General features: G+C 45.0%; 2 protein-coding genes across 7 annotated transcripts in view; one reads left to right on the top strand and one right to left on the bottom strand.

Moving 5' to 3' along the window:
• The window catches only part of KIF24 (kinesin family member 24), a 59,884-nt gene extending 36,069 nt beyond the window's left edge, over nucleotides 1-23,815 (top strand). For 3 of the 4 annotated variants that reach the window (XM_010967391.3, XM_074363158.1, XM_074363157.1), the window contains 7 exons: nucleotides 5,410-5,531; nucleotides 6,334-6,439; nucleotides 11,914-11,985; nucleotides 13,906-14,015; nucleotides 17,817-20,024; nucleotides 21,252-21,345; nucleotides 21,891-23,815. In XM_010967391.3, coding sequence (XP_010965693.1) covers nucleotides 5,410-5,531; nucleotides 6,334-6,439; nucleotides 11,914-11,985; nucleotides 13,906-14,015; nucleotides 17,817-20,024; nucleotides 21,252-21,345; nucleotides 21,891-22,031 — 2,853 coding nt within the window. In that variant the 3' untranslated portion in view covers nucleotides 22,032-23,815. The remainder of the gene's footprint in view (nucleotides 1-5,409; nucleotides 5,532-6,333; nucleotides 6,440-11,913; nucleotides 11,986-13,905; nucleotides 14,016-17,816; nucleotides 20,025-21,251; nucleotides 21,346-21,890) is intronic. The other variant, XM_045504666.2, reaches the window with a different exon arrangement.
• Nucleotides 23,685-27,628, bottom strand: part of UBAP1 (ubiquitin associated protein 1) — a 51,775-nt gene continuing 47,831 nt past the window's right edge. For all 3 annotated transcript variants that reach the window (XM_045504668.2, XM_010967388.3, XM_010967389.3), the window contains 3 exons: nucleotides 26,210-26,392; nucleotides 25,415-25,516; nucleotides 23,685-24,814 (listed from right to left, as the gene is read on the bottom strand). In XM_045504668.2, the coding sequence (XP_045360624.1) occupies nucleotides 24,674-24,814; nucleotides 25,415-25,516; nucleotides 26,210-26,392 (426 nt within the window). In that variant the 3' untranslated portion in view covers nucleotides 23,685-24,673. The remainder of the gene's footprint in view (nucleotides 24,815-25,414; nucleotides 25,517-26,209; nucleotides 26,393-27,628) is intronic.

The following is a 27,628-nucleotide window of genomic DNA, read 5'->3' on the forward strand; positions in this document are numbered from 1 at the left end:
TGATTTTTTTTAGTATTTTCAAACAGTTGTGCAGTCATCATCACTATCTCATTCCAGAATATTCTCATCACACTCAAATGAAACCCTATACCGTTAGCACTTACTTCTTATTTCCCCTGCCCCTGGTGCCAGATAACCATTAATTTCTATCTCTATGGATTTACCTATTCCGGTCATACCATATAAATATAATCACATAATATACAACCTTTTGTCTCTGGCTTCTTTCACTTAGCATAATATTTTTGAGGTTCATCCATGTTGTTGAATGTATAGTACTTCATTCCTTTTTATGGCCTAATAATATTTTATTGTATTGATATACTGTATTTTATTCATCCATCAGTTGATGGACATGCAGGTTGTTTTAACTTTTTGGCTACTATGAATAATGCTGCTACGAACATTCACATATAAGTTTTTATGTGGACATATGTTTTCAGTTTTCTTGAGTATATATGCCTGGGAGTGGAATTGTTTAGTCATACTTTTTGAGGACCTGCCAAACTGTTTTCCAAAGTGGCTGCACCAATTTTACATTCCCACCAGCAATGTATGAAAGCGGGTATTATTTTAAAAGCTCCCAAGGTGATTCTAACACACAGCCATTATAGTCATTCTAGTATATCTGACAAGCCTGGCTGGAGTCAAAGGGAGAAGGCTGGAAGAACAGGCTGGGTACTTGACAATACCCTCCTTTAGAACAGCTTCACAGTACACCCCTTGAGGGACTTTGGTGTGTGAAATGGTGGGATGGCCCACCATTGATATGTGTGTTTTTCTAACAGTTTCTTTTTCCTGGGACAAATAGGTGAATTTTCTCTAAGGTCTGGGACCATGTATTTGTGTGATTATCAGATTCCTGAGTTCTGGGATCCAAAATCCAAGAATGGCACCTGTGTGTGGCTATTTTAGATAGTCACCCATGAGCCTCTTTACAGTGATTGCAAAGGCAGGACAGAACCAAAGTGTGTGGTACGTGTTGAAGACTGTGACCATTCTTAACCTGTCCAGAGCTCCCTCCGCTGTAGAGTCCTAAAGAAATTATTTCTCATACACCTGTTCCCTGTGGTCCTCTTGTCCCTATCTGCCGTAGCCATTCCTTCATTTGGCTTGGAGTTTCAGGGGCATTGGTTCTCATGATGCTGTTGTCCCTGAAAATTAGATCAATCAAATGGGAAAGGATGAAATCCTAAAAAGAAGTCCCTTGGCTGTGGGTCATAACTGTGTTAACGGGCAATCTGGTGTCAAATCAGTCTCACTCTGGGAGAGTTTATGGCACCGCTGTATCCTAAGGTATGTTAGTCAACATAGTATTGTCACTGATACCCTCAGTCTGTAATGCGTATGAGGTACAAGAAGGGAGCCAGCTGAGATGAAAGTGGAAAGTTGATATAAATTATGGATATCTGACATGGTTACCCTCATAAACATTTATTGACTTGAAACAATAGCACTTGCTAACTTAGGTGTCACACTTTCACTCTCCCTCAGGTGTCACTACTCACTCTCACTCAGATATCGCCCATGTGTTTGCTCAAGTGTCACCCTCAGGTATCACCTTCATGTGCGTCACCATCACAGATCACCCCCAGCTCACTCAGGCATGGCCATTTGTCGCCTGCCCTTGCAACTGCAGCTTCATTTTCCACACAGGACTGTCATTCCTCCAGGAACTTTTTCCTTCCAGGTGTATTTTGTTACCTGATTTTACCAATGCAGGCACCAGGTTTTCCCTGCCTTTACGGAGGACTCAGTGACCCATCCAGATTTGGAGTCAAGATTTTGTCTGTCAGGCAAACAACTGGCATTTTTTTCAGTTGCAGAGATTTTCTGGTTTTTTAGTCATTCCTACTGACATTTCACATACTTCTGTGTATCCATTCCCAAACTTCTAATTAATGTTTTGTCATTGCCTTGGCTGTAGTTGGTAGCAGAGGCCCACAGAGCAAGAGCTTCCCCTAGAGGAGCCTCAGCTGTATGCCAGTGATAGATGCTTAGTCTCTACACAGTGCCTATCATACTGAAGTACTCATAGTCCATCTTTGGTATTTGTGCAGGGAGCTTAGGATCAAAGCCTTATAACCAGACAAAGCTGAGTCCCAGCACCGTGTGTCCTTGAGTATGTCCTTTACCTTTCTGAACCTGAAACATGTGGATGATACTAGATGATAGGGTCGGGTGATAGAGAAGGAGATGTAATAAGGTACACATAATGCTTACGGGGATGCTAGTTCAATTTGTCAGGTCTATTACTCTCATTACTAAATCCCTGAATATTTCCCAGTGCCACAGAATTCAGCAGTTGTCTCTACTTTCTATTGTAGCAGGTCCTCATTTCACTACTCACATAACATGTTATGTCTAAGGACCTAGATTTTAAAACTTGCCCAATAGACTTTAGTTATGGAACAAAGAACTTGAGAAGGAGGTAGTGAGCAGAAAAGGGGGCCTCGTGATTTTTAGAATGATTGAATTTTGCTCTGCTCCTAAGCTTGCATTTCCTCTAAATAGATTGCATCTCTTTTTCTTCTTTATTCCCTTCCTTCCTACGTTCCTTCCTTCTTTTTTAAATTTTTAATTGTGCTGGGGAGCCCATGGAATCTCATGTTGATCCGTAAAGCTCTAATTCCTTATGAAACTGATTATTTTACATTTTGTAAAAGACATAGTTTAAGTTTTGGAAGTTTACACAAAGATGTTAGTTCTTTAGTATATTTTTTTAAATTAATATTTATTGAGAATTTATGGTGCCAGTCATGGTACTAAGTATTTTACATACTACTCATGAGTAACCTATGAGATTACCATTTTATAGATGAGAAACTGAGATTTGCAAAGTTCTTACATTGCAAAATTTCAAACAACTGTATAGTCAGAGCTGGCATGTGAACCCAGACAGTCTAACTTCAGATTTCACTCTTAACTGCCACACTAGAGTTTGTCATTTACAAAAGTTTGTCAGATGATTTTCACAGACTGCCTCATTTTTAATCCTCAGAGCTCAGGTGCTTTTATTCCACAGTTTCTGAAAAGCATGATGATTGCAGACTGTTACTGAAGCTGAGGAAACTGGCCCATGGACCAGAAATGCCTTCACGCTTTCCCTAAAAGGCATTTAGTCAGGAAAGTTTGCGTCAACGTGTTAGATTTTCTGAGACGCACTCACAGGTACCTAGTACCTCATGGTGGACAAGGTGCAATGAAAAGCCAAATGTTAAACTCTGTAACAGAGCCTCAGAAGACAATCTTTCTTGACTTCCCTGGGGGTCAACCACAAGGCCATCCCATGAGCTTCCTGTCAGTATCCACATTTCCTGATCAAGTATGGCCTGGAGGCCCCTTTGAGCTCTCATTAGAGTCTGGCAGAAGTGGCATCATTGCTCACGTGTGGCAGAGGGTACCTGGCTTCTGTCCCTAGCCTGACCACATTCTACCTATGTGATAAGTGAGTTGGATAGGCCATTTAACTTCTCTGATCATTCCTTTATCCATCAAGCTTATCGCTTACACAAATCACAAATGTAGACATTTAAAAGATCTCCCCTGTCTCTTCACAGGGTTTGTAAAAGACCAAAAGAAATTAGCAAAAAAAATCAAAAGCTTTGAGAACTCTAAAACTCTGGGAGGAAATAAATGCATCAGAAACTTGTTAACTCTAGGTTATGGAAGGTATATTCTTCTTAATACTTTTCCTGTATTTTCCAAGTTTTCCACAGGAAGCATGTCTTTCTTTCGTAATGAAAAAGAGAAGTTTGATAAAAAGAATAATACAGATCTGTGGTAATCCATCGTCTATGAATGCGTGAGATCAGAGCAATAGGGAGAGGCCAGGATGAGGAAGTGCATTTAAACTAGGTGGTTCAGTCATAGATTTGGCCTTAAGTGCCCTAGCCAGTGTGCAGGCTTAGTTATCAGTGCTTTGGGGGGGGGGGGGGGCGGGGGGCGCTTGCCACACCCAATAAAAGGGATTACTGTCTTTCTGATTTCTGATTAGCAGCAACATGCTATCCATGCAGTTGATAAGCCAGGTTTTAAATGAATAAATTCTGCTCTTTACAAAAGGATTCATCAGATAATCCCTTTAAACTTTTAGCAAGCTATTTACAAAATCAGGGCATTTAAAATTTGATCCTAAAATACAATTCTAAATCTCACATACAGATGACCTTTACAGATATAGCTATTGCTTAGACCATGGAGGAACTTACTACTAGTTAGTTAAATTTTTTGAAAGTACCTGACCCTGCTTGTTATTTTAAAGACTGTTGTTGAAGTTTGACTCCATCAACTTTTGGACTCTCTTTCTTTTCTTTTCTTAGGTACTGGGGATTGAATCCAGGACCTTGTGCATGCTAAGCGTGTCCTCTACTGCTGTTTCCCTCCTCTTCCCCCTAACCCCAACTTTTAGACTCTTAATTTGAAAACTGTGGCCTATGTTCCATATGATAAAAATTAAAATTCTGAGAAATTGAGGAAAAAGGAGATAGGACTTCCTTACCCTAATTCACTGCAAAATAAGTAAGTGCCCCACAGTGTAGTAAAAACCACATGGGCTTTGGAGTCAGACAATACTAGATGTGAAATTTGGTTCTGCCACATAGCAGCTGTTTGACTATGAGCAAAGCAACCTCTGAGTTTATTCCTCAGCTGTAAACTGGGCATAATTATCATACGCACCTCATGTTAAGCTATTGTGAGGATTCTGTCAAATATTTAAAGTTCTTCACCTTTTTGATTCTCAGTAATCAACAGTCCTCCCCAGATCAGGGCAGCATGTTCATATATGGCTATGTTTTCAGTGGCTTGAGGCCAATTCTGAGGCTTCACCTCTTCTCCCCCATTCCCTTGTGGCCAGAGGGTCCTAAATTAGTCTTTACTCCCATTTGGAGCGGCTGTGGTCTCAAGGGAAATCACGGACTCACAGCAATTGTGGTAACTCATCACTTCCATGTTCCTACACATTGGGCCTGGTCTCCTTGATGACTGCATCATGGTGGAACAGGTGGATGTGATTATTCATTCTGTGATGCACATTTCTGTCCTTTGCTTCAGTTACTACGATAGATGGGTGTTATGGGACCTTACTTTGGAGCCAAGTTATGCCCTGGGGATTTTAGTCAGGCTAAATCCATCAAAGATATTAAAAAGAGTATATGAGATCAAGAAGTAAATTAGCTCTTGAGCTATTGAATGTTCTCCCCCAAGATTAGTATTCCACATTGTTCTCATTGCTGTTGGGTACTTACTCTGTATGATTTAGTGTTTAGGCAGCTTTCCACACAGAGGGAAAAAGCCGCAGTGTACTGACGAAGCTGTATGTCTGGTCTCTACTGCTCTTAGCCAACTCTTAGGGGCCAGAGGGTTTTGTTTACTCCTTGGGGAGTCACCTATGGATTTTATTTTCAGGTGATCCTGAAGGGCAGCAAGGAGCGCAGTACCGGGGCCACTGGAGTTAATGCAGACTCCTCCCGCTCCCATGCTGTCATCCAAATTCAGATCAAAGATTCAGCCAAGAGGACATTTGGCAGGTGAGCTGGAATTATGCAGGGACTTGCATTGTATGCCTTTCCCTAATGTGACTTTGAAATATGTGTTGTCAACAACAGGACATCCTGCCACCGTGGAGTTCTTTATTTCAGGGATACAGAGTAGAGTTATTAGCTCTAAAATAAATCATTGTACTGAAGTGCCATCAGTTGATTAACCATGAAGTAATGACCTATTGTTGGTCAACCCTAAGTTATTAAAAGGGACATTGATTGCTTCTAACGTGAAACACAGCATCAGCAGAGGAATAGTAGGAAATGCATCTCAGAGAGCTTACAGGCCGGAAAAAAAAAAAAAAAAGGTGGGGGGAGGTGGAATTAATCCATCCTTCTTGAAAGAAGCCATAAGACAGTTGGGTACATTCATTGCCTCTCTGGTGCTATCTTAGCAAACTGCCACAGTGATGGATGAGCCTATCTCACCTCTGAGTAATGAGTCCTTTTTTGGGGGCTGGAAAGCAGCCCACAGAAGTTTCTATTTAATTATCTAAGTGGCCACCTAAGTGATTTGCATTGTGGTCATTTAGTCTTATGGGAAGAATGTTTAATTAATTTCAATCATACTTTCTCACAAATGATTAAAACCAACGGAAGGATCTGAGTGAACAGTGCCAGCAGTAACTGACAGATCAGAGTCTTGTAATAATTTTGGAAAGCTGACAGTAATGTCTTTTCTTTCCTGAGATGGGCCAGTGTTAATTTCTTCCTGCCGTCACAAAATGCTGGCTGATGTGAAATAAACCAGAGCCCTGAAGAAGTCATCCCTACTGTGTCTTTTCTCTAGGATCTCTTTTATTGACTTGGCTGGCAGTGAAAGAGCAGCAGATGCCAGAGACTCAGACAGACAGACAAAGATGGAAGGTGCCGAAATAAACCAGAGTCTTCTGGCTGTAAGTTTCTCAAAACCTTTCATCTAAAAATCATTCTTGAGAGATTTTGCCCCTCTTTACATGCAGCCAAAGTGGGTGAGGGTGGAGTGGAATCAGCCAGAGCAAGGGCATTCTCTTGTCTGGCTATGGGATTCCAAGGTTGGAGATGGAGGCTGCCCAGTCAGATTCTCGGCAATTCTAGACAACTCTTCCCTTTTCTCCCTGCCTTCTCTTCCTCTGATCATCCCTGCCAGTTGGGAACAGAGAAGTATTTCTGTAGTTGATTGAATGGTTAATTTAGGTAAGCTTTCTCCCTCTCATCAAGTTATAAAATTAATTCTTCAAACATACAATAGTAGAACAAATAGTATAACGATCTCCCAAATTCTTGTCAGCAACTTCAGCATGTGAAAAATGTAACCAACCCTTTCCTTCCCCTAGTTAGATAATTTTAAAGCAAATCCTGTCATCATGTCATTTCTTCCACAAATATTCCAATATGTATCTCAGAGGTAAGGACTCACTTTTTAATACAACATAATGTCATTGTTATACCTAAAGAAATAATTACTTAATGTTACCTGTTACCTAGTATTATGATTTTACCAGTTGTCCCATAAATGTCTTTTTACATTTGATTTATTCAAATCAAGATATAAATAAGATCCTCGGTTTGCTTTTGGTTGATATGTCTCTTTTATTCCATATCAGTTCTTCCTCTGTCCCTCTCTCTCTCTCTCTTTTTTTTCTTTTTTCAATATCAATGTTATTTGTTGAAGAAAACTGGGTCACTTGACCTATAAAATTTCTCACATTCTGGATAAAGCTGATTGCATCCCCATGTCAATGTTTAACATGGTACCCTATCCTCTATTTTCTGTAAAGTGGTTAAGATCTATATTTGTGCTGTGCGTTATGGTGGCCATTAAGCCACATGTGGGTGTTGAGCACTTGAAATGTGGCTAATCTGAATTGAGATATACTCTTAAGTGTAAAATACACACTGAAGCTTGTAAAATATCTCATTAATATTTTAGCCTGTTGATTACATGATGAAATGTCTTTGTGTCAGATTAACTGAAATATGTAATTTTATATATATAGTATATATAATATATAATTTCTCAGCAATTCTAGACAACTCTTCCCTTTTTTCCCTGCTTTCTCTTCCTCTGATCATCTGGTTTTATTTCTTTTTAATGTGGCTGTTATAATAACTTTAAATTACATATATGCTTTGTATTTGTGGCTCATATATTTCAATTGGGAAAATACCGATCTAGAGGCTTGATCAGATTTAGGTTCTGGTTTTTTTGTCAAGAATAATTCATGAGAAGTTCTTAGACTTCCTATAGGAACACATCAGGACATGGAGAATGTCTCTTTTTGTGATTTTGAGCATTAAGAAAGATTCAAATGTTGTCAGTCTAATTCCTCCATTATAATGTTTCCCATCAGCCTTTTTTGCCTTATGGTTTTAGCAGCCGTCAATGAGCATTACCGATAGCCATTGCTTCATTAGCGATCCCAAAATGGTGGTATTCTAATTCTAATACTCTTTCTGTATTTATTAGCTGGAAAGAACTTTCCCTCAACTATCTGATTATCCTGAAATATAATTGATAGAATGAAGGCAAGATAAATCCTTGATTCTTTGCCTTTAGTCACCGGTTTTCAAAATGAGTTGATGTCCTGGTAACCTAAATATGATCGTGAGTTTGTTGTTGTTTCCTTGTTTGTTTGTTTTTGTATTATTATGAACTCAGTGTTATCATTATTCTTTTTGCTGCTTATATTGTACAGTTTTGGCCCATGGGAGCCTTTCAAGTATGTTCCTAAGTCTGTTTGACCCAACCCTACTAGTCCCTGGCTTTCTAATATGACAGGATGTTCTAGGCTCATCTTGTACATTTCCTTCCCCAGACCTTGAATTAGCCATTTCTTCAACAGCCTTGGTTTTAGAGGGAAATGGTGTTTAGAGACCAATTAGGAGTGCTAGTGGTGTTTACTACCACTGTGACAGTCCTTGCTTCTAGGCTGATTTGGTGGACAGAACTTGGCAATAGTTTTGGGGGGATTTTTTGGGTGGGAGGGTGTAGGTGATTAGGTTTATTTATTAATTTTTTTAGAGGAGGTACTGGGGATTGAGCCTAGGACCTCGTGCATGCTAAGCATGTGCTCTACCACTAAGCTATATACCCTCCCTCCTAGTTTTTTTTTTTAAGGAAAAAATATCAGGAATTCATATTAATAAGTTAATGCAAAATGAAGACTCCAGGGGTTTTGCTTAACCTTTTTGAATTTATATTTTCCTCCTTTTTCTCTCATGCTAAAATTATTCGTTCCTAACAACACTAATATAATTTATTTGCTCTACTTCAATATGTATGTGTATCAAAATAATGTTAATATTACTCATAATATGATTACTGAATTCAGATTAAGATTTCTTTGCAGTTTCCTTTTTACCCTTAGATTGTTTCCCACTAGGAATGTACAGCCATAATATTGTGCTGCAAAGTCACTTGAAATAGTTCTTCTCTGTGTGTTTAAGCTTACCAATTTCATATTCAGTTAAAGTAAAAATTGTAAGATGAGCCATGTTGAGAGAAGTAGTGTTCATCCCTGTCCCCTCAACCGTGTTACCTCCCTCCCCATAGATAACCATTTTCTCCCAATATATGTGTTTGTATTCACCCATTTCTCAGAGAAAAACAGAAGGTAGCATACTGCAAACATTATTCTACACTTCCCTGTTTTTCATTTAACAGTATCCTGGAGCTCACTCCATGGCTGTGTTCAGAGATGTTCCTCATTCCTTTTTATAGCTGCATAGTGCTGCCTTGTGCCCCTCCACATTATTTAAGTCCTTTTCATCAGAACTGAAGTGTCCAGCTAGACCCATTATTTCCAGGCCTCATGAGGGATAAATTTGGAGAGTGAGAGAGAATCAGCATCTTTTTAATATTTTTTTAAATTCTTGAATAACTTTAGATTTTAAAAAAGTTGCAGACATAAACATGTAGCATTCCTTGACCTAGCTTCCCTAATGTTAACATCTTGCATAACTATAGTAAAATAATCTAAATCATGATATGAATATTGGTTTAATTCTGTTGACTAATATACAGACCTTGTTTGAATTTTGTCAGTAGTCCCACCACTGCTCTTTTTCAGGTCCAGGATTCTATATTACATTTAGTTGTCACCACTCTGTAGTCTCCTCCGTTTTTGTCAGTCATGACTTTAACACCTTTGAAGAATGCTGGCCACTTATTTTGCAGAATGTCTCTAGATTTGGGTTTGTCTGCTGTTTTCTCATGATTAGACTGAGGTAATGAATTTTTAGCAAGAATACCACAGAAGCTGTACCCTTCTCAGTGTCTTTATTGTTCCAGGTGGTACATGAAGTCAGTATGTCTTATTACTGGGGATGTTAAACTTCATCACTGAGTTAAGGTGGTTTGTGCTAGGTTTCTCCACTGTGAAGTTATGATTATTCCCTTTGTAAGAAGTATCTATGGAGAGATACTTTGAAACTATGCAAATATCCTGTTTACATCACATTTTGCTGCCTAATTTTAGCATCCATTGATGAGTCTTACCTGTAACAATTATTACTGTAGTGTTTACCTGAAGAGATTTTTCTATTTCCATCATTTTTTCTACATTAATTAGTTGGACTTCTACTGTAAGGGCTGTTTTTTCTCTTTATTTGATTATTTATCTGTAACAGTAAGTGGATATTTCTTTTATTTGCTAGATTAGAATCCATTTCTATCATTTTCTTGCTCAAGTTATCCCACCTTTGGCTGTTGGGAGTTATTTCACGTTGGTTTCTGTGTGCTTGTGACATGCCCCCCTCATCATTTTTGAGCATCTCCTTACCTTTTGGCACTACAAGGTGTCACATGCCTTCCCTACTCTAGCCCTGGAATCTACCATTTCTCCAGGGAGGCCTGGAATCAATATATTTTGCGCATGTACTATGTCTTAGTCAGTTTAGTCTTCACAACAACTCTGAGGTAAGTTAAGCAAGTTCTCTTATCCCCACTTTGTAGGTCAGGCTTCTGAGGCTGAGGTTAAGTGGATTGGCCAAGGGTCCACAGCCTCTAGCAAGAAATCTGTGATTCTCATATTTAAAACTATGGTCCAGGAATTAACTAGGAAGCCTAGGAATAAGTACCTATAAAGTCATACAGACCTTTGGGGCTTGACTGTCTGTCTCACGTGGGCAACATCGTGTAAAGGGGTCTGGGAACAAGCCTCATAGCATAGGAGCAGACTCTTGTGCTCTGTGAAGTGCACAAAGGTTCCCCTTCTTTCTTTCCTGGGTATTTCCCTTGGTTCTCCCTTAGAGTTTAGTAAAGTCTACTTTCCATTCTGATTCAGCAGGGCTGAAGGGACCCAAGGGCTCACAGAAATTGGTAGCCACACTGGATGTGAGTATGTGAGGGGCAGGTGCAACTCAGGGACTGGGTTTGGTTACTGGTTCGTCTCTTCTAGAGAATCTTCCCAGTGCTAAAGTTTGGGGATACTGGACTAATTTGTAATAAAGGAAGAAATTATCTTACACCTTCTTACAATCCTGCAGCTTCTTGGATAGGGAGGTGTTAGCTGTGGCATCTGTGGCTGCTGCCAAGAACAGCCACAGCAAACTCTCAAGGCTAGTTACCTGTTCTTTGTGAGCTCCCAGCACTGGCACTTCCAAGGGATTCCTTCCATTCTCTTCCCCCTCTTTCTTCTCATTTTTGCGGGTTAGCCTAGATGCATGACTCAGAAATAGATCTCTCCTCCCTGATCTTGTCCCCCAACCCCTGCTCTTTCTAATGGGCATGTTGCCCCTAGAGATCTACTTATTCGGGTTTCTGCTGGCCCTGGTGATGTTCATGAGCACTTCTTTGAAGGGCTGTGCCCAGGAGCAAGTGGCATGCTCTTACCTTTGCCGCAGTCCCCGCTTTTTTTAAATGAAGAGGTAGACTTGGGTGATTTTTCAGTTCCTTCCCAGCTCTGACGCTAGAATTTCTCCTGCCCCATTCAGACTTGTATTTGAATCTATACTTACAGGTGTGCATGTGTGCGCGGGGAGGCAGGGGAGTGTATAGACATTTTCTCTAAGTGCATCTATGCTTGGGAAGAGTTGTAAGAAGAGAAGCGAGCTGGCAAGCCAGAACTAGCACCACATAAGTCGGACTCTGGGACCTGTGGGAAGGCCCCTGGGTTTGTCTGTTCAACACTATCAGGGCTAATCCTAGGATCACAGCCTTTAAATTGGTGGCGGTGGGTGGCGGGGGTTGGCACTTAACTAGGCACAGCTAGCATAGGATGATGTTTCCCAGGCTAGCTTGATTTTTCCTGCTGAACAAGAAACTACCAGGGCATTATGACTTCCTTTTGGAGGATTGCATGCATATGGTTTATTTAAGAAGAATTTGATCTATTATTCTCTCTTTACACGTAATACCTGATGTGATCGTTATTCTACCACTTTGCAGCTGAAGGAATGTATCCGAGCATTGGATCAGGAACACACCCACACTCCTTTCAGGCAAAGCAAATTAACTCAGGTAAAGTTAAATACAAGCTTTGGTTCTGGTTCACTCACATGTTCCTTCTTCTATTCTTTTATTCGTTCAGCAGAACATCTGCTGCCAGCAAGGCACGAGGCTACCTGGAGGAGGGGAGGGCAGAGGGAGAGGAGGGGAGTGAGTCATGTTCCTCCCAGGAGCTCTCAGTCTAGGAGGTGAGAGGGGCATCCGCAGGCCGAGATACATACAGAGTACCTGCAGCCGGGCTCCAGCGGGGACAGCAGTGGTCACCGTCCAGCAGCTTTCCGCTTCCTTCTGTCCTTCTGTCCTTCTTTCCTTCTTCTCTTTTCTCTTCTCTTTTCTTTCTTTCCTTTGCTCTTTTCTTTCTTTCTTCCTGTTTTTCTTTCCTTCCTTTCTTTTGTTTCTTTTTAAAATTTTTGGTGGGGAGGTAATTAGGTTTGTTTATTATTATTATTATTTTTACAGAGGTACTGGGGAATGAACCCAGGACCCTGTGCATGCCATGCACGCACTCTACCACTGAGTTGTACCCACTCCCCCAACCCACTTATTTCTAATGTAAAGAAATCTTGTTGATTTAGTGGAGTCTCTAAGTCTTCGAAGCAGATGGTATGTAGCTGTACTTGGTACTTTCTTAGTTCTAAGACTTAGACCAGTATTTCAAGATAAAAACTAATGGCTGCAGTTAAAAAGAATGAGGTAGATTTTTGACAGGTACTAATAAGAAGGATGACCAAGATCTCTAGTTTAAAAATATGAAATGAGAAAAAAAGACTGCACAGAAAAAATTATGCATGTGTTAGCCGATTATTCTGAGTGGTAGAACCATATGTAATTTTTTCTTCCATTTTTCTGACATGAAAATGTGTTTATTATCGGGAAACACCAATAAGTAAACATCTGAAAAAAAAAAATAAGCATCTGTAATGGCTGCAGAAGAGCAGCCCATGGAGGGGTCTGCCCAGGTGCAAACGGCTGTGAAGACAGTTATGGGTGCCCCTGGCCCCCCTCTGCACCAAGTCCTGTGCACAGTAGAGGACAGACTGGGAGAAGGCGGTGTAGGTGAGGATCTGTGTGTCCTGGGAGAGGCTCTCACTCTGTGCAGCTGGAACAGTGGCTCCACAGGACCCGGGGCAGAACCTGTTATGACGTATCTCCTCACTAGTCAGGACTGGCGGTCCATGGGTGAGATGACTTCTTAAACATGGTTTTAACCAGGAACCTAGGAAACCCTTCTTATAGGTGGTTAGTCCTGATTCTGACATTGGCTTTATTATTTTTTAAAATATATTCCCCATCCCCAGAAATTGTGTTCCTAGTTAATTAGAAAAACAATAATTCCACATGTAGATCCACTTATAGAATCATTTACATTTTTCAAACAAGTTTTAGATCTTTCCAAGCACCTATGTACATAATTATTATTTACGGTCGTATTCAATTTACAGTTATTTAGTTTGTTCCCTGTTTACAGACTCCTAGATTTTCCAAATTTTCAATTTTAATAATACTGTAATGAATATTCTGTGTGTACTTTTTTTTTTTTTATCAATAGAGCAAAAAGCTCTTTAGGATAAAGTCCTGGAGGAGTGAATACCAAACCAAGAGTGTGAACATTTTTTACATTTGACGCATATGGCCAAACTGCCCTCCCAAAGGCGTGTACCAATTCACGGTACATGGTGCATGGGCAGTGCAGTAGTGTACAGGAGTGCCCTTTTCCTAGCCCCTCACCAGGGCAGGGTAGTATAAGTCTTTCTTAATCTCATGGGTGAAAAAAATATTAGTTTTTTTTTTTAAAGAGGTTTGTATCTCTTTGAGCAGTGCTGAAGTGAGCATTATTTTGTTTGTTGGGTTGGTTGGGTTTTTGTCTTGCACAAAGTCGCCAGTATGTCCTTTGTTAGTTGACTTCATTGACCTGCCTTCTGTTTCAAACAGGTTCTGAAGGATTCTTTCATCGGCAATGCCAAAACCTGCATGATCGCCAACATCTCACCAAGCCATGTGGCCACCGAACACACTCTGAATACCTTGCGCTATGCTGACCGGTGAGTCCCTCTCAGATGGCAGGTCGTGTGTGTATGTGTGTGTGTGTGTGTGTGTGTGTGTGTGTGTGTGTGTGTCTCTCTCATGCACACACAAGGATCTGACCTTGCGCTATGCTGACCAGTGAGTCCCTCTCAGATGGCAGGTCGTGTGTGTGTGTGTGTGTGTGTGTGTGTGTGTGTGTGTGTGTGTGTGTGTGTCTCTCTCTCTCTCTCATGCACACACAAGGATCTGACCTTGACCTCCACAGGCCTCTTGGGGCAGTAATCCTACTACCAGGGGAACGTGCAGTTGGTCATTTGAAGAATGTGACCTGGTAGGTAGGCCCTGCCATCTTACAAGTGTGAATGTGACAAGAGGAAGGTGACATTCCCTTGTTCAGGAGGTAGCTCCTTCAGTGGCTTTTAAATGACTAGTAGGAAACAAAGTATTTCCCCAGGGTGGAAGGCTCAGTGAGGTTTTCTCCCTACTAGCCTCAGCCCTTATTGTTAGGGACAAAATACATGTCACATGTCACAGCAGAAGTACTCAGAGCTATGTAGGTCCAGAAGTGTTACAGAAGGGGAAACTGAGGCCCAGAAAAGGCGAGGGAGCTTTAAAAGGGCTCATTGGCAGTTGGTGGCAGAGCTAGCACCTCTGACTGCCAGGTCAGGGCTCTTTCTGGGGTGGCTTTGGTATCCTGTCAGGGTCCCTCCCATCGCTTACGCTCGGGTCACGTGTCTCCTGTACGCGTGAAGACGCTCTCATTACCAGCCTTTCCTCTGGCTGCTTTGCTGCCTGGCCTGTCTTACCCCTCCTGCTTGTTCTCCCAGAAGCTACCTCCAAAGTTAACAAACTATTTGAGGAGAACCTGGGTTTTCTTTTAATTGCTCTTTAGTATCCATGGCATTTTATGAAATTCATTGAGAAGGAAAGATAAACTATCGTTTAAGTTTTGTAAGAACAGGAATCTTATCTTACTCTCCACTGTATCTCTACAGCCCAGACGGTACTTGGTACCTTGTAGATGCATAATTAAATATTTGTGAATGAAAGGAGGAGCTCCTCCTGTGTGTCAGGGCTTGACTGAGACCCTCTGTGTACCTTACCTCATTTAAACAGGAAATACCACTTACAAAGTGGCTACATGAGTGGACTCTGGAGTTAGACTTTCTGGGCCAATACGCTGCCTCTGCCACTAGCTAGCTGAGTGGCCTCAGGCAAGTTTTCAATTTCTCCGGGCCCCAGTTGCCTTAATCTGAAAGGGGTAATAATAGCACCGACCTCATGTAACAGTTACGTGGAATCAGTGAGGTGACAGGTAGGAAGGGCTTAGCACCACACCCAGCACATAGTAAGCACTCATTACATGCTAACTGTAACAACAGTGGTGGTACAGGCATACCGCAGAGATACTGTGCGTTCCGTTCCAGACTACTGCAGTAAAGTGAAGATCGCAGTTCAGTGAGTCACACAAATTTTTTGGTTTTCCAGTGCATATAAAAGTTATGTTTACACTATACTGTAATCTCTTGAGTGTGCTGTTGGAAAAATGGCACTGATAGATTTGCTTAGTGCAGGGTTGCCATAAACTTTTTAATTTGTTAAAAAAAAAAGAGCAATATCCACAAGGTGCAGTAAATCAGTGCAGTAAAATGAGGTTTGCCTGTAATAGATCCCTGAACTAAGTTTCCTCAAGGAGGTTTCCTCATGCCAGCGCACTAGCACTGCTAGAAGGCAGTGAAGAGGCTACTTCACAAACTATCAGAAAACATGGGATGACCCAGAATTGTTCCCACAAAATCCAGTATGGCTTGAAGTTCTTTCCCTCTATGTATCCATTACCCAGCTTCAACAATCATTAACCCTAAATTGATCTTGTTTCATAACTGCAAATGCTCCCCCAAATCAGAGACATTGAATCAATTGCTTGAAGTAAGAACTGCATCATTAGGAGCAGAGGAGACATTCCTCTCAGTGCCTCAGCAGAGGGAGATGAAGGTAGTCCTTTTTCAGAGGGGATGTATTGAGTACGATTGAGAAATTTGAAATAATTTTGATTTAAGAAAAACAGAAAAAGTGTAATAGAAATAATTTCTTCCATTCAAAGCAGTCTGATAAATTATTGAAAATAAGTATTAAAGTCATTTGTTTTATGTGCTTGTCGTTAACAATCCACACACACAGGATGAGGATGAGTTTATTGCTTATTTTAAAATTTCCTCTGTGATTTAAAATTTTCATCTCTCCACATACTAGAATGTTGCTAAATAGTCCAAAAATAAAGTTCCAGCTGGACTCCTAACAAGTGGATCAGAAGAGAGCTGAGAAACGGGAGTGATTGTGGTAAAAGGCAGAGTACACTAGAAGCATTTAGCATCAGTGACCAAGCTACCTATAAGATTTTTTTTCTCTCAGGTTGCTAAAATTATTCACTATGACTCTTAGGAGGAAATTTTGGTGTTTCTGTTTTAATGAAACTAAAACAGCTCAGATTTTTGTAACAGGAAGTAACTTGGAACCATCTGGACTTGCTGTGGCGCCTCTCAGCCCATTCCTTGTATGTACGCCCTATGCAACACCTAAACAAAGGCCCATGGACACAATCCACGTGTCTTTAGTTACATCCTATGTCTCTTTGCTTAGCTGGGTTGTCTGCCTGCCTTACTTCTCAGACCTAAAAGAAAGATTTAAGTCAAGTATCAGTGTCAGGTTTACTATCTTGGTCATGGCCAGAAGGGTCATTTGTCTACCATTGAGGATTGGATTAAAACCAAAACAATGAGAAAGACATTTTTTAGGAGACCCCAGGCAGAAGTAATGCTCCCCTCCTAGGGGATTTTAATGCAGAATCTACAAACCAACCACTGGAAAGTCACGTTTTACTTGATGTCTCCTTGTAAATCTAAATTCTTATACTGTTTTTATTTTGTTTTAGGATCACAGAGTAAGAGGCTCTGATCTTGGCAACTGAATCCTAGCAGAGAGTTAATTCTGGATTTCCATGTTCTGTAAAATTCCCCTTATGGAATAGAGCATGGCTCTCTATTTCCTTATATAGGGGAAGATTTTGCCACCCAGGGGAATTTGGCAATGTCTAGAGATAATTTTGATTGTTGTCACTGGGAAGAAATGCTGCTGGCTCATCTAGTGGATAGAAGCTAAGGATGCTGCTTGGCGTCCTTGGCTGCAAGGAACATCACACAGTGCACAGGACTGCCCCACAACAAAGAATTATTTGGCTCCAAACACCACTAGTGCTAAGGTTAGAAACCCTGGGAGTAGACAGGTTGTTCTTTCCTTAACGGAATTAGCACAAAGCCTGCTTATTTCCAGAGGGCTTTTGCTCCTTTAAGTGCCTAGCAGGTTTGAGGGAACTCGTTTTCTCAGAAAAACCTGAAAGGAGGTGGTCTGCAGGAAAAGAAGGCTCTGTGGAGTAGTGGGTGAGATGTGGTCACTAGGCTCCTGAGTTCGATCTTCAGGAAGCGCGGCATGGGCCCTGCGTGGATGTAGTGCAGTTCTGAGACTGGCTCCTCTGGCCTGCCTGTCACATGGGACTGGGGTATTTCCAAAACTCTTCTGATCATGGAATGTTGGGTGCACGCTTATATCCCCAGAGAAGACACTGGTCTTTTTTATTCAGGTGAAGAGAAGTATCTCATGCTGAAATAGTCTCCCCATTTCCTCTTATTATCCCCCAGATAAAAAAGGTAACTCCCAGACCTTGTAATATTTTTCTTTGGTTTTGTTTTCCCTGAAAGCTATAGGAAAGGAATTGCAGAACATGCAAGAAAACATACTTAACATAAAATGGTCATTTACAGGGTCAAAGAACTAAAGAAAGGCATTAAATGTTGCACTTCAGCTAGCAGTCGAAATGGAACATCTGGAAACTCTTCTCCAAAACGAGTTCAGAGCTCTCCTGTGGCCCTGCCAGGGGACAAGTGCTCTCCCAAAAAAGTCAGGCTGGGGCTTCAGCAGTCACTCACAGGGGCACCTGGCTCCATGAAAGGGAAGGCCCATCCTCTGGCCAGTCACCCAGCCAATATCCCTTTTGCTCCTGTATCTAAGGTTCCTGGTAAAAGAGGTGACTCTGGAGGCAGTCCTCCCCAAGAGTGGGTCATTCAGACTAGCTCTATCAAGGGAACCACGCGGTCTGGATATTTAGCCCCCAAAAAAGAAGAGTCAGCTTCATTATGCTCTGGGAAAAATCAAATCGGCACCAAAACTGCTGGGTGGGGAGGCAGGGCCTCTGGCCCAGAAGAACCAGCACGCAGTAAGCTGCCCTCCAAGTGCAAGAAAGTGCAGACTGTGCAGCCAGTGCAGAAGCAGCTTGTGTCACGAGTTCAGCTCTCCTTTGGCAACGTCCACCACTTAGCAGAGTACAGTCAGGGCGGCAAGGGGGGCACTCCTACCAGGACTGCATCTGAAGCTTGGACAAGCATCCCACCACATCAGAAGGAGAGGGAGGAACATTTGCGCTTTTATCACCAGCAGTTCCAGCAGCCACCTCTCCTCCAACAGAAGTTAAAGTACCAGCCACTGGAGAGGTATTTATGCCAGTACCGGCCCCAAGAGGGGCAGCTCCAGAGTGACACCCCTCCTCCCTTCCATTCGTGTTCTGAGAGCCATGATGGAGCCCAAGCTGAGGACTTTGATGACAGTGATTTCAGTGAAGATTCTTTTTCACATGTCCCCCATCCGAGGACCACAAAGCAGAGAGACACCCTAAAGAAGAGCGAAGGCTCGTTCTTCCTTCATCAGAGGGAGCAAGGTCCTGAGGAGCAGGTGACTGAAGGGCAGCAGAGTCTGTTTCTTAGCCCCAGGACAGACGGTGATGAGAAGGTTCCACCTGGAAGTTGGAGGTACTCCAGGGACTCCACAAGCCATGGGAGGACAGCGCTTGACCACAACTGCAGCCCAAGAACGGTGCCCTTGGACGGGGGCAGCACGGAGGGCTCCACCTCCCCAGGGCCTTCTCCCAGGGAAGACCTGGCGGAGAAGCCTTACTGCTCACAGGCGGGCTCTGCATCTAGCCAGAAAAGAGGGGGCGGCCCCACCTCTGACCTCAGACAGGATGCCTTCAGAAGTGAGGTTCCTGGGCAGGGTAAGGGCAGCTCGCCATCCCTGGAGGAAGATGGTTTCGCTTTCTCACTGACCCACATTGCAGTTCTGCGCTCTCCAGACCAGAGAGACACAGTCAGCACACCTCTAAGAGAAGGTAGTGAAGACAGCCCAACGCAGGCAAGCAGAGCTCTGAAAAACAGCAACCCTTTCCAAGGAGAAAACTCTCGAGGGGAATTGGGCGAATGCTCTGAATATGCTTCTGGACTGATGGCTCCCCTCACTGTGTCCCTTCTGGAGAGCCCAGACGATGAGGGCTGTCCTCCTTTGGAGCAGCCGGCCCAAGATGGGGCTGTGCACAGTCTGGTGGCACACAGCGACACGGGACCAGCTGTGGGCCACACAGTGTCATCTGGTGATCAAGAGGCAGTCCTGCCAGTATCTTCCACAGCTGGGCACCTGTGGCTCTCGTCATCTCCCCCTGACAATAAGCCTGGGTGTGACCTTCCAGCTCTGTCCCCATCACCCATCCGTCAGCACCCACCTGACAAACTGTCCAGCGAGGAGGCTGACCCGGGGGAGGCCTGCCAGAGCAGAGAGGCTGCACTCTCCTCCCCCGAGCCGTATGATGCCGCAGATGAGACAGAGCTAGGTGGCTCCCGGGGTTTCCCAGGAAAACCCTTCCCCACCATACATACCGGGGGACCCCACCCTGGGCCTACACTCACTCCACAAACAGGAAGCAGTGATGTGGCTGACCAGCCCTGGGCCCAGGAGAGAAAGCATCCGGCAAGGCTCAGTTGGCAGGAGCTGGGTTTGTCCACCGACACCATCAAGCTGCACTGCTACGAGGATATCACATGGCTCAGACGCAGGCCACTGCCAAGGTACTTAGCAAGGCCATACTCTCCCCTGGCATCCAGCTGCTCTTCCAGGACCCTCCGTCAGCCTGCCCTGGGGCACGCACAGTAAGTTGGACTTTCCTACTAAGGCTTGAGCCCCTTTGGCACCCCTACCCCACCACCCAAGCGTAACGTTTTGTCTGTTCTGGGGGTGGCTGTGGTTGGCTCAGTGTCAGAGCTGTACTGTGACTAGAGAAAGGTTTTTTTGTCCACTTTTCAAGGGAGCCTGCCTAGATGCATCTGACATGAACAGCAGGAATAAAATGTATTGGAGCCAGCCTGCCAGGGTGGGTGGACCCTCAGGCTGGGAGAGCTGAGATGTGAGCGAGAGAAGGGAGGATCTGACCGAGTAAGCAAGCCTAAGACCTCTAGGGAGATCAGAATCCTCTTCATTCTGTTCAGTCTGTGTTCCTGGAAGTGCTGCCCAGGGACACAGCAGCTGCAGCCTTGTGCCTCCAGAGCCAAGGCAAGCTGGGGGCCTCCCAAGATGGAGGAGGTGAAAAACAGGCTGGTGGTTTGTGCTGCTTTCCCCACAGGAGGTTGTGGGTAGTGCAGCAGAATGAGGAGCGTTCAAGAATGTGAAAGAAGAGAAGAGAGGGCTAGCGGGGCTCCTCCTCAGTGTCAGGTCCAGGAGTGGGAGGGCAGGGCCGGCCTGTGGGAACAAGGTGCTTCCTCTGAGGCTGCAGCCCTCTGCTAGGGCTCCTGCCACCTGGGCCATGGACAAAGACGAGGGCATGCAGGGATGTACAGGTGAGGAGCCTACCTCTCCCAGGTGGACAATCTTGCTGTCTCTGGTCTCTACCCATCCGTAGGGTTTGACAAGAGGCAGATCCTCTGGCTTCCAGCTCAAACCCTCCTGCTTTGGTCCCTGAACTGCCCCCACCCCCCAACATAGGAAATAGAAATGACAGCAGACTAGGCCACAGACTCTACCTTGTGTAAGTGTGCCCGCTGCAGTGGCACAGCCTTGAGCTTTTGTGCAAGGAAGCTGTGGGCAGCTCCTGCAGAGTAGCAGCATCCAGCCCTGTTCCTCAGTGGACCTGGGCAGGGAGGGAGCAGCTCCAGAAGCCCCTGTCTCTTTCCCAGTATCTCATTGGTACTCATAGTCCTTTGACAAGGCCTGAGAAGAAAAGATGAGGGGTCAGGAGGTGGTGATGAGCTGGTCTTGGTCAAAGCCTCATTGACCTCGTCAGGCAGAAGCAGCTCCTGGCTTGGAAATGAGGCTCAGCTCCAGAAAGCTGCCCGGGAGAGATGGGAAGCCCAGAGGATCACAGCATCCCCTCTGGTTTCCAGGCAGGTGGTCATCCGGGCACACCAGGAACAGCTAGATGAAATGGCTGAGCTGGGCTTCAAGGAGGAGACCCTGATGAGCCAACTGGCTCCTAATGTAAGTGATCTTGGCTGGCCCCTCAGGGTGATTGGGAATTAACCTGCAGCGATTTTGATATCATTCTTGTTTGCTAGAGTTGTATGTGCAGCAAGGGTCTGCTGTCACACTAACCTTGTTGAGGCCTTGGGTCTCCTCCTGCCAGTCCTGAGTTGGCTTGAGAGGGTGCAAGGACAGGTGGGAGATGGTGCTACACTCCCCATTTCCAGGCTAAAATGTTTCCAGCCTCTGTCCTTTGCCATTCTGCCTCCCAAAGGGCTTCCTGGGGCTCCTCCCTGTGACAGTAACAGTGACCTGCCTCATACAGACCAGAAGTACTTATGAAATCACCCTTCTGCCCTGCAAAAATACCTCTCCACATAGAAAGTCTCTCAAATGCAGAGAAGTGGGTCCCACCCTGTGCCACAGTGACTATTCTGCAGGTTTTCCAGCTGGAGAGAGGGCCTGGGCTCTGAAATCTTCCTGCAAGAAGAGACTAGAAAAGCAGATCTGCCAGAGAGCCAGCAACAGCAAAAGCTCCATTTGTCCTTTGTTTCCTTTCTCAGGATTTTGAAGATTTTGTGACCCAGCTGGATGAAATCATGGCTCTGAAATCCAAGTGCATCCAGAGTCTGAGGAGCCAGCTACACCTATACCTGGCCTGCCACAGGCCAGCTGTGGCCCCAGCAAGGACGGCAGTGTCTTAGAGCAGCATGGAGGCCAGGATGGGGTGGCTGGACTCTCGGGCTAGAGGGGCCTCTGCCAGGCCCTCCTGCAGATACTCCCTGGTCCTGCCCGTGCTTGCCTCTCTCAGGGCCAAGCCTCAGTTCCAAGCCCAAGAGCATCTGTAAGGAAGGACTGATCAGCCTGAAAAACTTGGTATGCCCTTCCCTTTTCTTTGGGGCTGGAGGAGACTTTGTCCTACTGACCCCTTGTGCGTGGAAACATACTTGGGTCTAATAATCCTGCAGTTGTTTCTGAATTTGGGGATCAGAGGATGGGGGTGGTCAATGGTAACCTACAGGCTGGAGGTCACAAGCTGGGGAAGATAACTTGCTGAGCCCAGAGGCTTTATCAGCTGAATTCTGTGCCTTTCTTCAGGACTCGACCAAAAAATAAAACATTGGTACTAGTGAGCGGGGACAGGGTGAGCCCTGCCCCATCAGCCCTTAGAAATTGATTTGGGGCTTTAGGTTAGCTTTTGAAAATTGAGAATGAATAAACTTTAACTTGATGTGTCTTTAACAGCAGCAGAGGTGGGATATGCTTTTATGCTTTGTTCCCCCCACTTCCTGCAATCCAGTATTTAGACAGAAGAGGGTGCCCACATCACTGCATTATTCTTGTCCCATCGCTGCCTTTGCTGAGGCCATCTGCCTGTTACAAGCCGTCAAGTCCCGGGCTCCTGAGTCCTCACCCACCACACCGCCTCAATGAATAGCTGAAGGATATCAGGCAAGTCCCTCTCCTAGTCTCACCTTCATCCAGGATTACCTTGGCCATCTACTCCCCTTTTAATGGCCTGTGTTCAATAGCTTGGCATTGAGTGCGCTGGTCAGTAGTCTGAGACTCTGAAGCAGAATTTTTACACACATACACGGGTATACTGCTTGCTGTGTCTTTTCAGCAGAAGCTTAAGACAAATACCAAGTGGCCTCCAGGTGGCCCATCATTTACTAAGGCTACCCTGGATCAAACTGAGGTTCATATGTCAAAGCCTTGCCCTGATGCCCATTTTGATGGGAAAATTTAATTTCCTACAGGGTAACTTACAGGTTTTGAAAGAAGGGTTTAAGTCACTTTAAAGGCCAGAAGAGGGACTGCTTCCTGAGATAATGGCCATGCCTGATCTGACCACCAGAGGGCAGTTTCTTTCCAGCTTGGTGCTTCCCAGCCCAAAGACTCTGCACCCCCGCCTCACATGATCGCTAAAAAAATTAAGAGACCCACCAGGGCACCCAGAGGGGCTGTGGGATAGCATTAAGGATAAGGACACGAAACTTTAAGGATGAGTCTAGTTCCATCAGATACAACAGCACTGAGCACTAGAGAAAACAGTGAATCCAGTCCTGCCTCTGGTACAGAATACATAAATATCTTGGCCCAGAAACCAAGCCGGGACAGGTTTAAAAAGACCCTTGTCTAGGCGTACCTCTGTGAACCAAAGATCAGGGCACACTGGAGGGCCAGCTGCTGGGTCACACAGGCCTAGAGTTGGAAGAAAGTTCTGAAATGACAGAAAATGGTTAGGTCCTGTTCTAGCCTCAGCAAATCTAAGCAGGAAATCCCTTCAGCACCCACCCACCTCTACCCCTCTGTAAAACAGCCTTTGGCAATGAAAAAATTATCACAGTAGGACATACCTTTTAGATTTTTATTAGTAGTTCTCTCTGAAGAATCAAAATAGCAAATTATTTTAGATTCAAGACTGTATATCCTTTGTATTTAGATCTTTAATGATGTACAACATAATACAAAACAAAGAGACTGATTTCTATGACTAGGTGTTATTCATTGTGTCATCCTAGAGCAGGGGGCTGGAGGGAAAGGCTGTTCTCCAGGAGAACTGAGGTGGAGTTAGTGCTCAGTGACTAAACCATGTCCTGTTTCTCTCCAACTTGATGTGCTGGGAAGGGGCCAATGATTTCTTAAATTGACAACTGTTTCCTAGAGGAGGGGGCTCTAAAATCCTGGGTAGCAGAGGACAGTAGTCCAAACCAGGCCAAAAGAAACAGACTGGGGCAGGAAAGTATGGTAACTAACTGGCAGAAAAGGCAAACTCAGGCCCCCAAGGGAAAAGGGACATTCTTTGTACCTCAGAGACATTGCAGAGCCAGTGTAACACTAAGTGACGCTGTTAAAAGGAGAAAAAAAAAAAAAACCCTGGAAGAACCTTTCAATTGCACTCAACTTGGATTAGAGTTCAATCCCCCCATGCAGGGGAGGGAAACATCTAGACCCAAAGCAGCACTGCATCTGGCCCTCCCACCCCTTCTCCCCGACTCCTTTTTTGGCAGCCGGGCCAGGTGTCAGCTGAGGCCATTCCCCAGAAGGACCAGAGAAGTCCCTCTGAAAGGCGGAGGTGGGAAGGACACTTCTCAAAATACAAATACATTTAATACGGAAGGAGCCAGGATGGTTCTGAGGGGCACTTACATGCCCAGATCTTCCCCATCTTCTCCCCAGCTCAGGGCCTAGGCCCACAGAGACTTGGCAAGCACAGCCTCCACACCTGACCTTCCACCCCCAAAAGAAAACCTGGAAGTGTGCCCCTTCTCCTTCCCCGCAGGTGGGCTCCTCAGACTGCTGCAGGGGTGGTTCCGTGGCAGGGCCTAGGCAGGGCCTGGTCTCAGCTGGCTCCTGCCCGAGCCATGAGGTCTTCCAAAGCATTGTCCTGGTCATTGTTGTGTAATAGCAGAGCTTCCTTAATGTCTTTCAGTTCAAAGCCCATTTCCTTAAATTTGCTCATTAACTGAAGAAATTCCATCATCTAAAAGAAAAGAAGAGAACACAGACTCAAGGCCCGGCCACACAGCACAGCTGAGTGGAGGGAGTACGTGCGGAGCTGCCTGAGGGCGTCTGCATCCTTGGCCAGAGCTTCTCTGTGGTCCCCGAGCAAGCATAGGAGGCCGTGGGGGAAGCCGGCACGGACAGGGTGATGCCACAGCCAGTCATCCTTCAGGAGCCAAGCCGAGGCCCAAGCTCGCTACCATTCAGGTCCCACCATCCACATCCATACTCCTGCCCGGCAGGATGTGGAATCCAGAAGTGGCTTCTCTCCAGGCAGCAGGCTCAGCAGAGATCAGCAGTCACCCCCGTCATACAGAAGCAGGGCTTTTTGCCCAGGTCATTTTTCCCTCTTCCCGCCACCCCACGCCAGGATTCTAGAGTCTTCAACCCAATGCTTCATCTAAGCCAAACAGACTCAAAGTAACCAAACGCCTGTCTGGATACAGGAGATTCTATGCTGCAACTACTGTCTGTAGTCACTGGAAGGGATGTGGGTTGTGAGCCAGGAGGACCCCCAGGATAGTCTACTTTGCCCCTTCTTATTAACCAGAGAGTTCCCATGAAGCATGAAGGTTCCTACCTTCTCCTCTGAACACTGGTGCATTTCCAGAGCCTCTTCCACTAAAAGAGGGTCGAAGCCCTTCTCACAGAGCTGTCCATGTGCAAAGAGATAGTCGAGAATCTAAGAAAAGAAAAATGTATAAGCATTTACTGCCACTCCTGTCTGTGCCTCCCAAGAGTCTTACACAAGCCATCAAGTATGACATCTGCTCCCCACCCTCGGTGTTAGATCCTGGACAGGACTTGATTTTGTACCTTGAACTGTGTCCAACACAGCAGGACGTCAGTGACTATCTCCTGACAGGCACACCCTTCTAAACATGAGTAGCCATTTTTCAAAGGAGTTCCTGTCAAAGCTGACTCACATCTCCCAGCTGACATCAGTTTCACAGCCTAGCAAGATATTCTAAGAAACTGCCGAAGTCAGAAAATGCCCCCAAGGCTTAGGGCTCCAGTACACTACTTTGGAACTCCCCAGGCAGCTCTGACAGGATAAACATTTCTGGAAGATGACATGACCATGCCTTAAGCCTAGTGTGCCTTCTCAGAGAAGAGGGTAGGTAGTTGGTTAACAGTCAACAGCTCCAATACTTCCAAGGCTTTCCCTCAGCCTCGGTCCCAGAGCATCCCCCAAAGCAAAGTACTGCTGCTGAGGCTGCTGCACCCTGAGTACCCCCAAACTCACAGGAAAGGACAGTGGTGCTGTGAGTCTGAGGGACTCCAGGAGAGAGGCAGGGCAACACTCTAGCTCGAGATCTGGGACCTCTCCGAGCAATCCCCCTCCCCTCACCCCCATGGCTGACCAACCACTCACCTGCTCAATATTCTCTCCTTTCTTCTTCATGGCTCTCAGGACACACTCATATGAGTAGCCCATGTTGACCACTGTCTCCACACACTGCCGCTCACTGGGAGACAGTGTCTGCAGTTCAGAATAAGCCTGGGGACAGCTGGGAGTGTTGGGCACTTGTGATTTTGAGAAATTAGGAGGTGTGACCTGGTGGATAAGAAACAAGAGGATTAAGGCAAGAAAAAAGACCTGGGCCCCAGAAGACATGTCAGTGAGGTGGCCCAATCCAGGGGCTTGCCATTTCTGACCTAACCCAACTCCTGATCAAGCAGTCGGTCTGGAAGAAAGGGCCAGGTTTCTGGCCATCGTGAAGAGGGACAGGGGAGCTCCAGCTGGGGAGAGAAAAGCTGGGATGACACCTGTAAGGTGGCTATCCCTGTCTTCATCCCACCTTGCATGGTGAGAAAGCACAAGAGCCAGATGCCCTTCCATGCCCAAATCCCCTGGGCTTGAGTTGGAGAAAGTTCTGAAGACTGCATATGGGACTGATGCCCAATCGGGCTATGATTTCTCTCCAGGGCTCCACGATCGCTTTGCTAGGCTGCTGTATCTCAGAGTCCTAAACTCATTCACCTCAAACACCCCAGCTCTGGAGCTGACTCTCCCAATAATGTCTCTACCCTCACTTCTATCACTGGGCTGGGGAGACTGCCTGTACTGTTCCCACACATGGCCAGCTCGCGGCTCCTGAGCTTTGACGACACTCCACCTTTGCCCCACACCATGCAATGTGCTTTGATTCCTGGCAACAGCTGCCGTGCTCCACAGCCAAGACTGAAGGACTATGAGCCACTCTAGGCTGTGCCCTTAAGGACTGGAACGTGGTCTCTAGGGCCCTGCCTCTACTGCACTGGCTATAGGCAGCCTGCTCCCTGCCACCAGACCAGACCTGACTGGTGGACAGATTCCCATGGTTAAACCCTCCCCACCACTTCTGGTAATAAACCAAGCTCTAGGCAAAAAGGCTGCTCACTCCCAGGCCAAACGATGGAACCACTGTGGGAACAAGGTCACAAGCTGTTTGACAACCTGACCCAGCTCCCAAAAACCAGGGGATATATTTCAAGAGAATTTTTTCTTTTCTAAAAATCAACTGTACTTCAATTAAAAAGCAAGCAAGTAAATAAATAACCCATTTACAACTGAAATGGGCAGAACTGAACATTTTTCCAAAAGAGGAAATGCAGATGGCCAACAGGAACATGAAAAGCTGCTCAGCATCACCAATATCAGGGAAATGCAAATCAAAATCACAATGAGATACCATCTCACATCTGTCAGGCCATCATCAAAAAGAACACATAAATGTTGGCAAGGATGTGGAGAAAAAGGAACCCTGGTACACTGTTGGTGGGAATGTAAATTGGTGCAGCCACCATGGAA

Source organism: Camelus bactrianus, chromosome 4, assembly GCF_048773025.1.
Source record: "Camelus bactrianus isolate YW-2024 breed Bactrian camel chromosome 4, ASM4877302v1, whole genome shotgun sequence".
Classification (NCBI taxonomy): Eukaryota; Metazoa; Chordata; class Mammalia; order Artiodactyla; family Camelidae; genus Camelus; species Camelus bactrianus.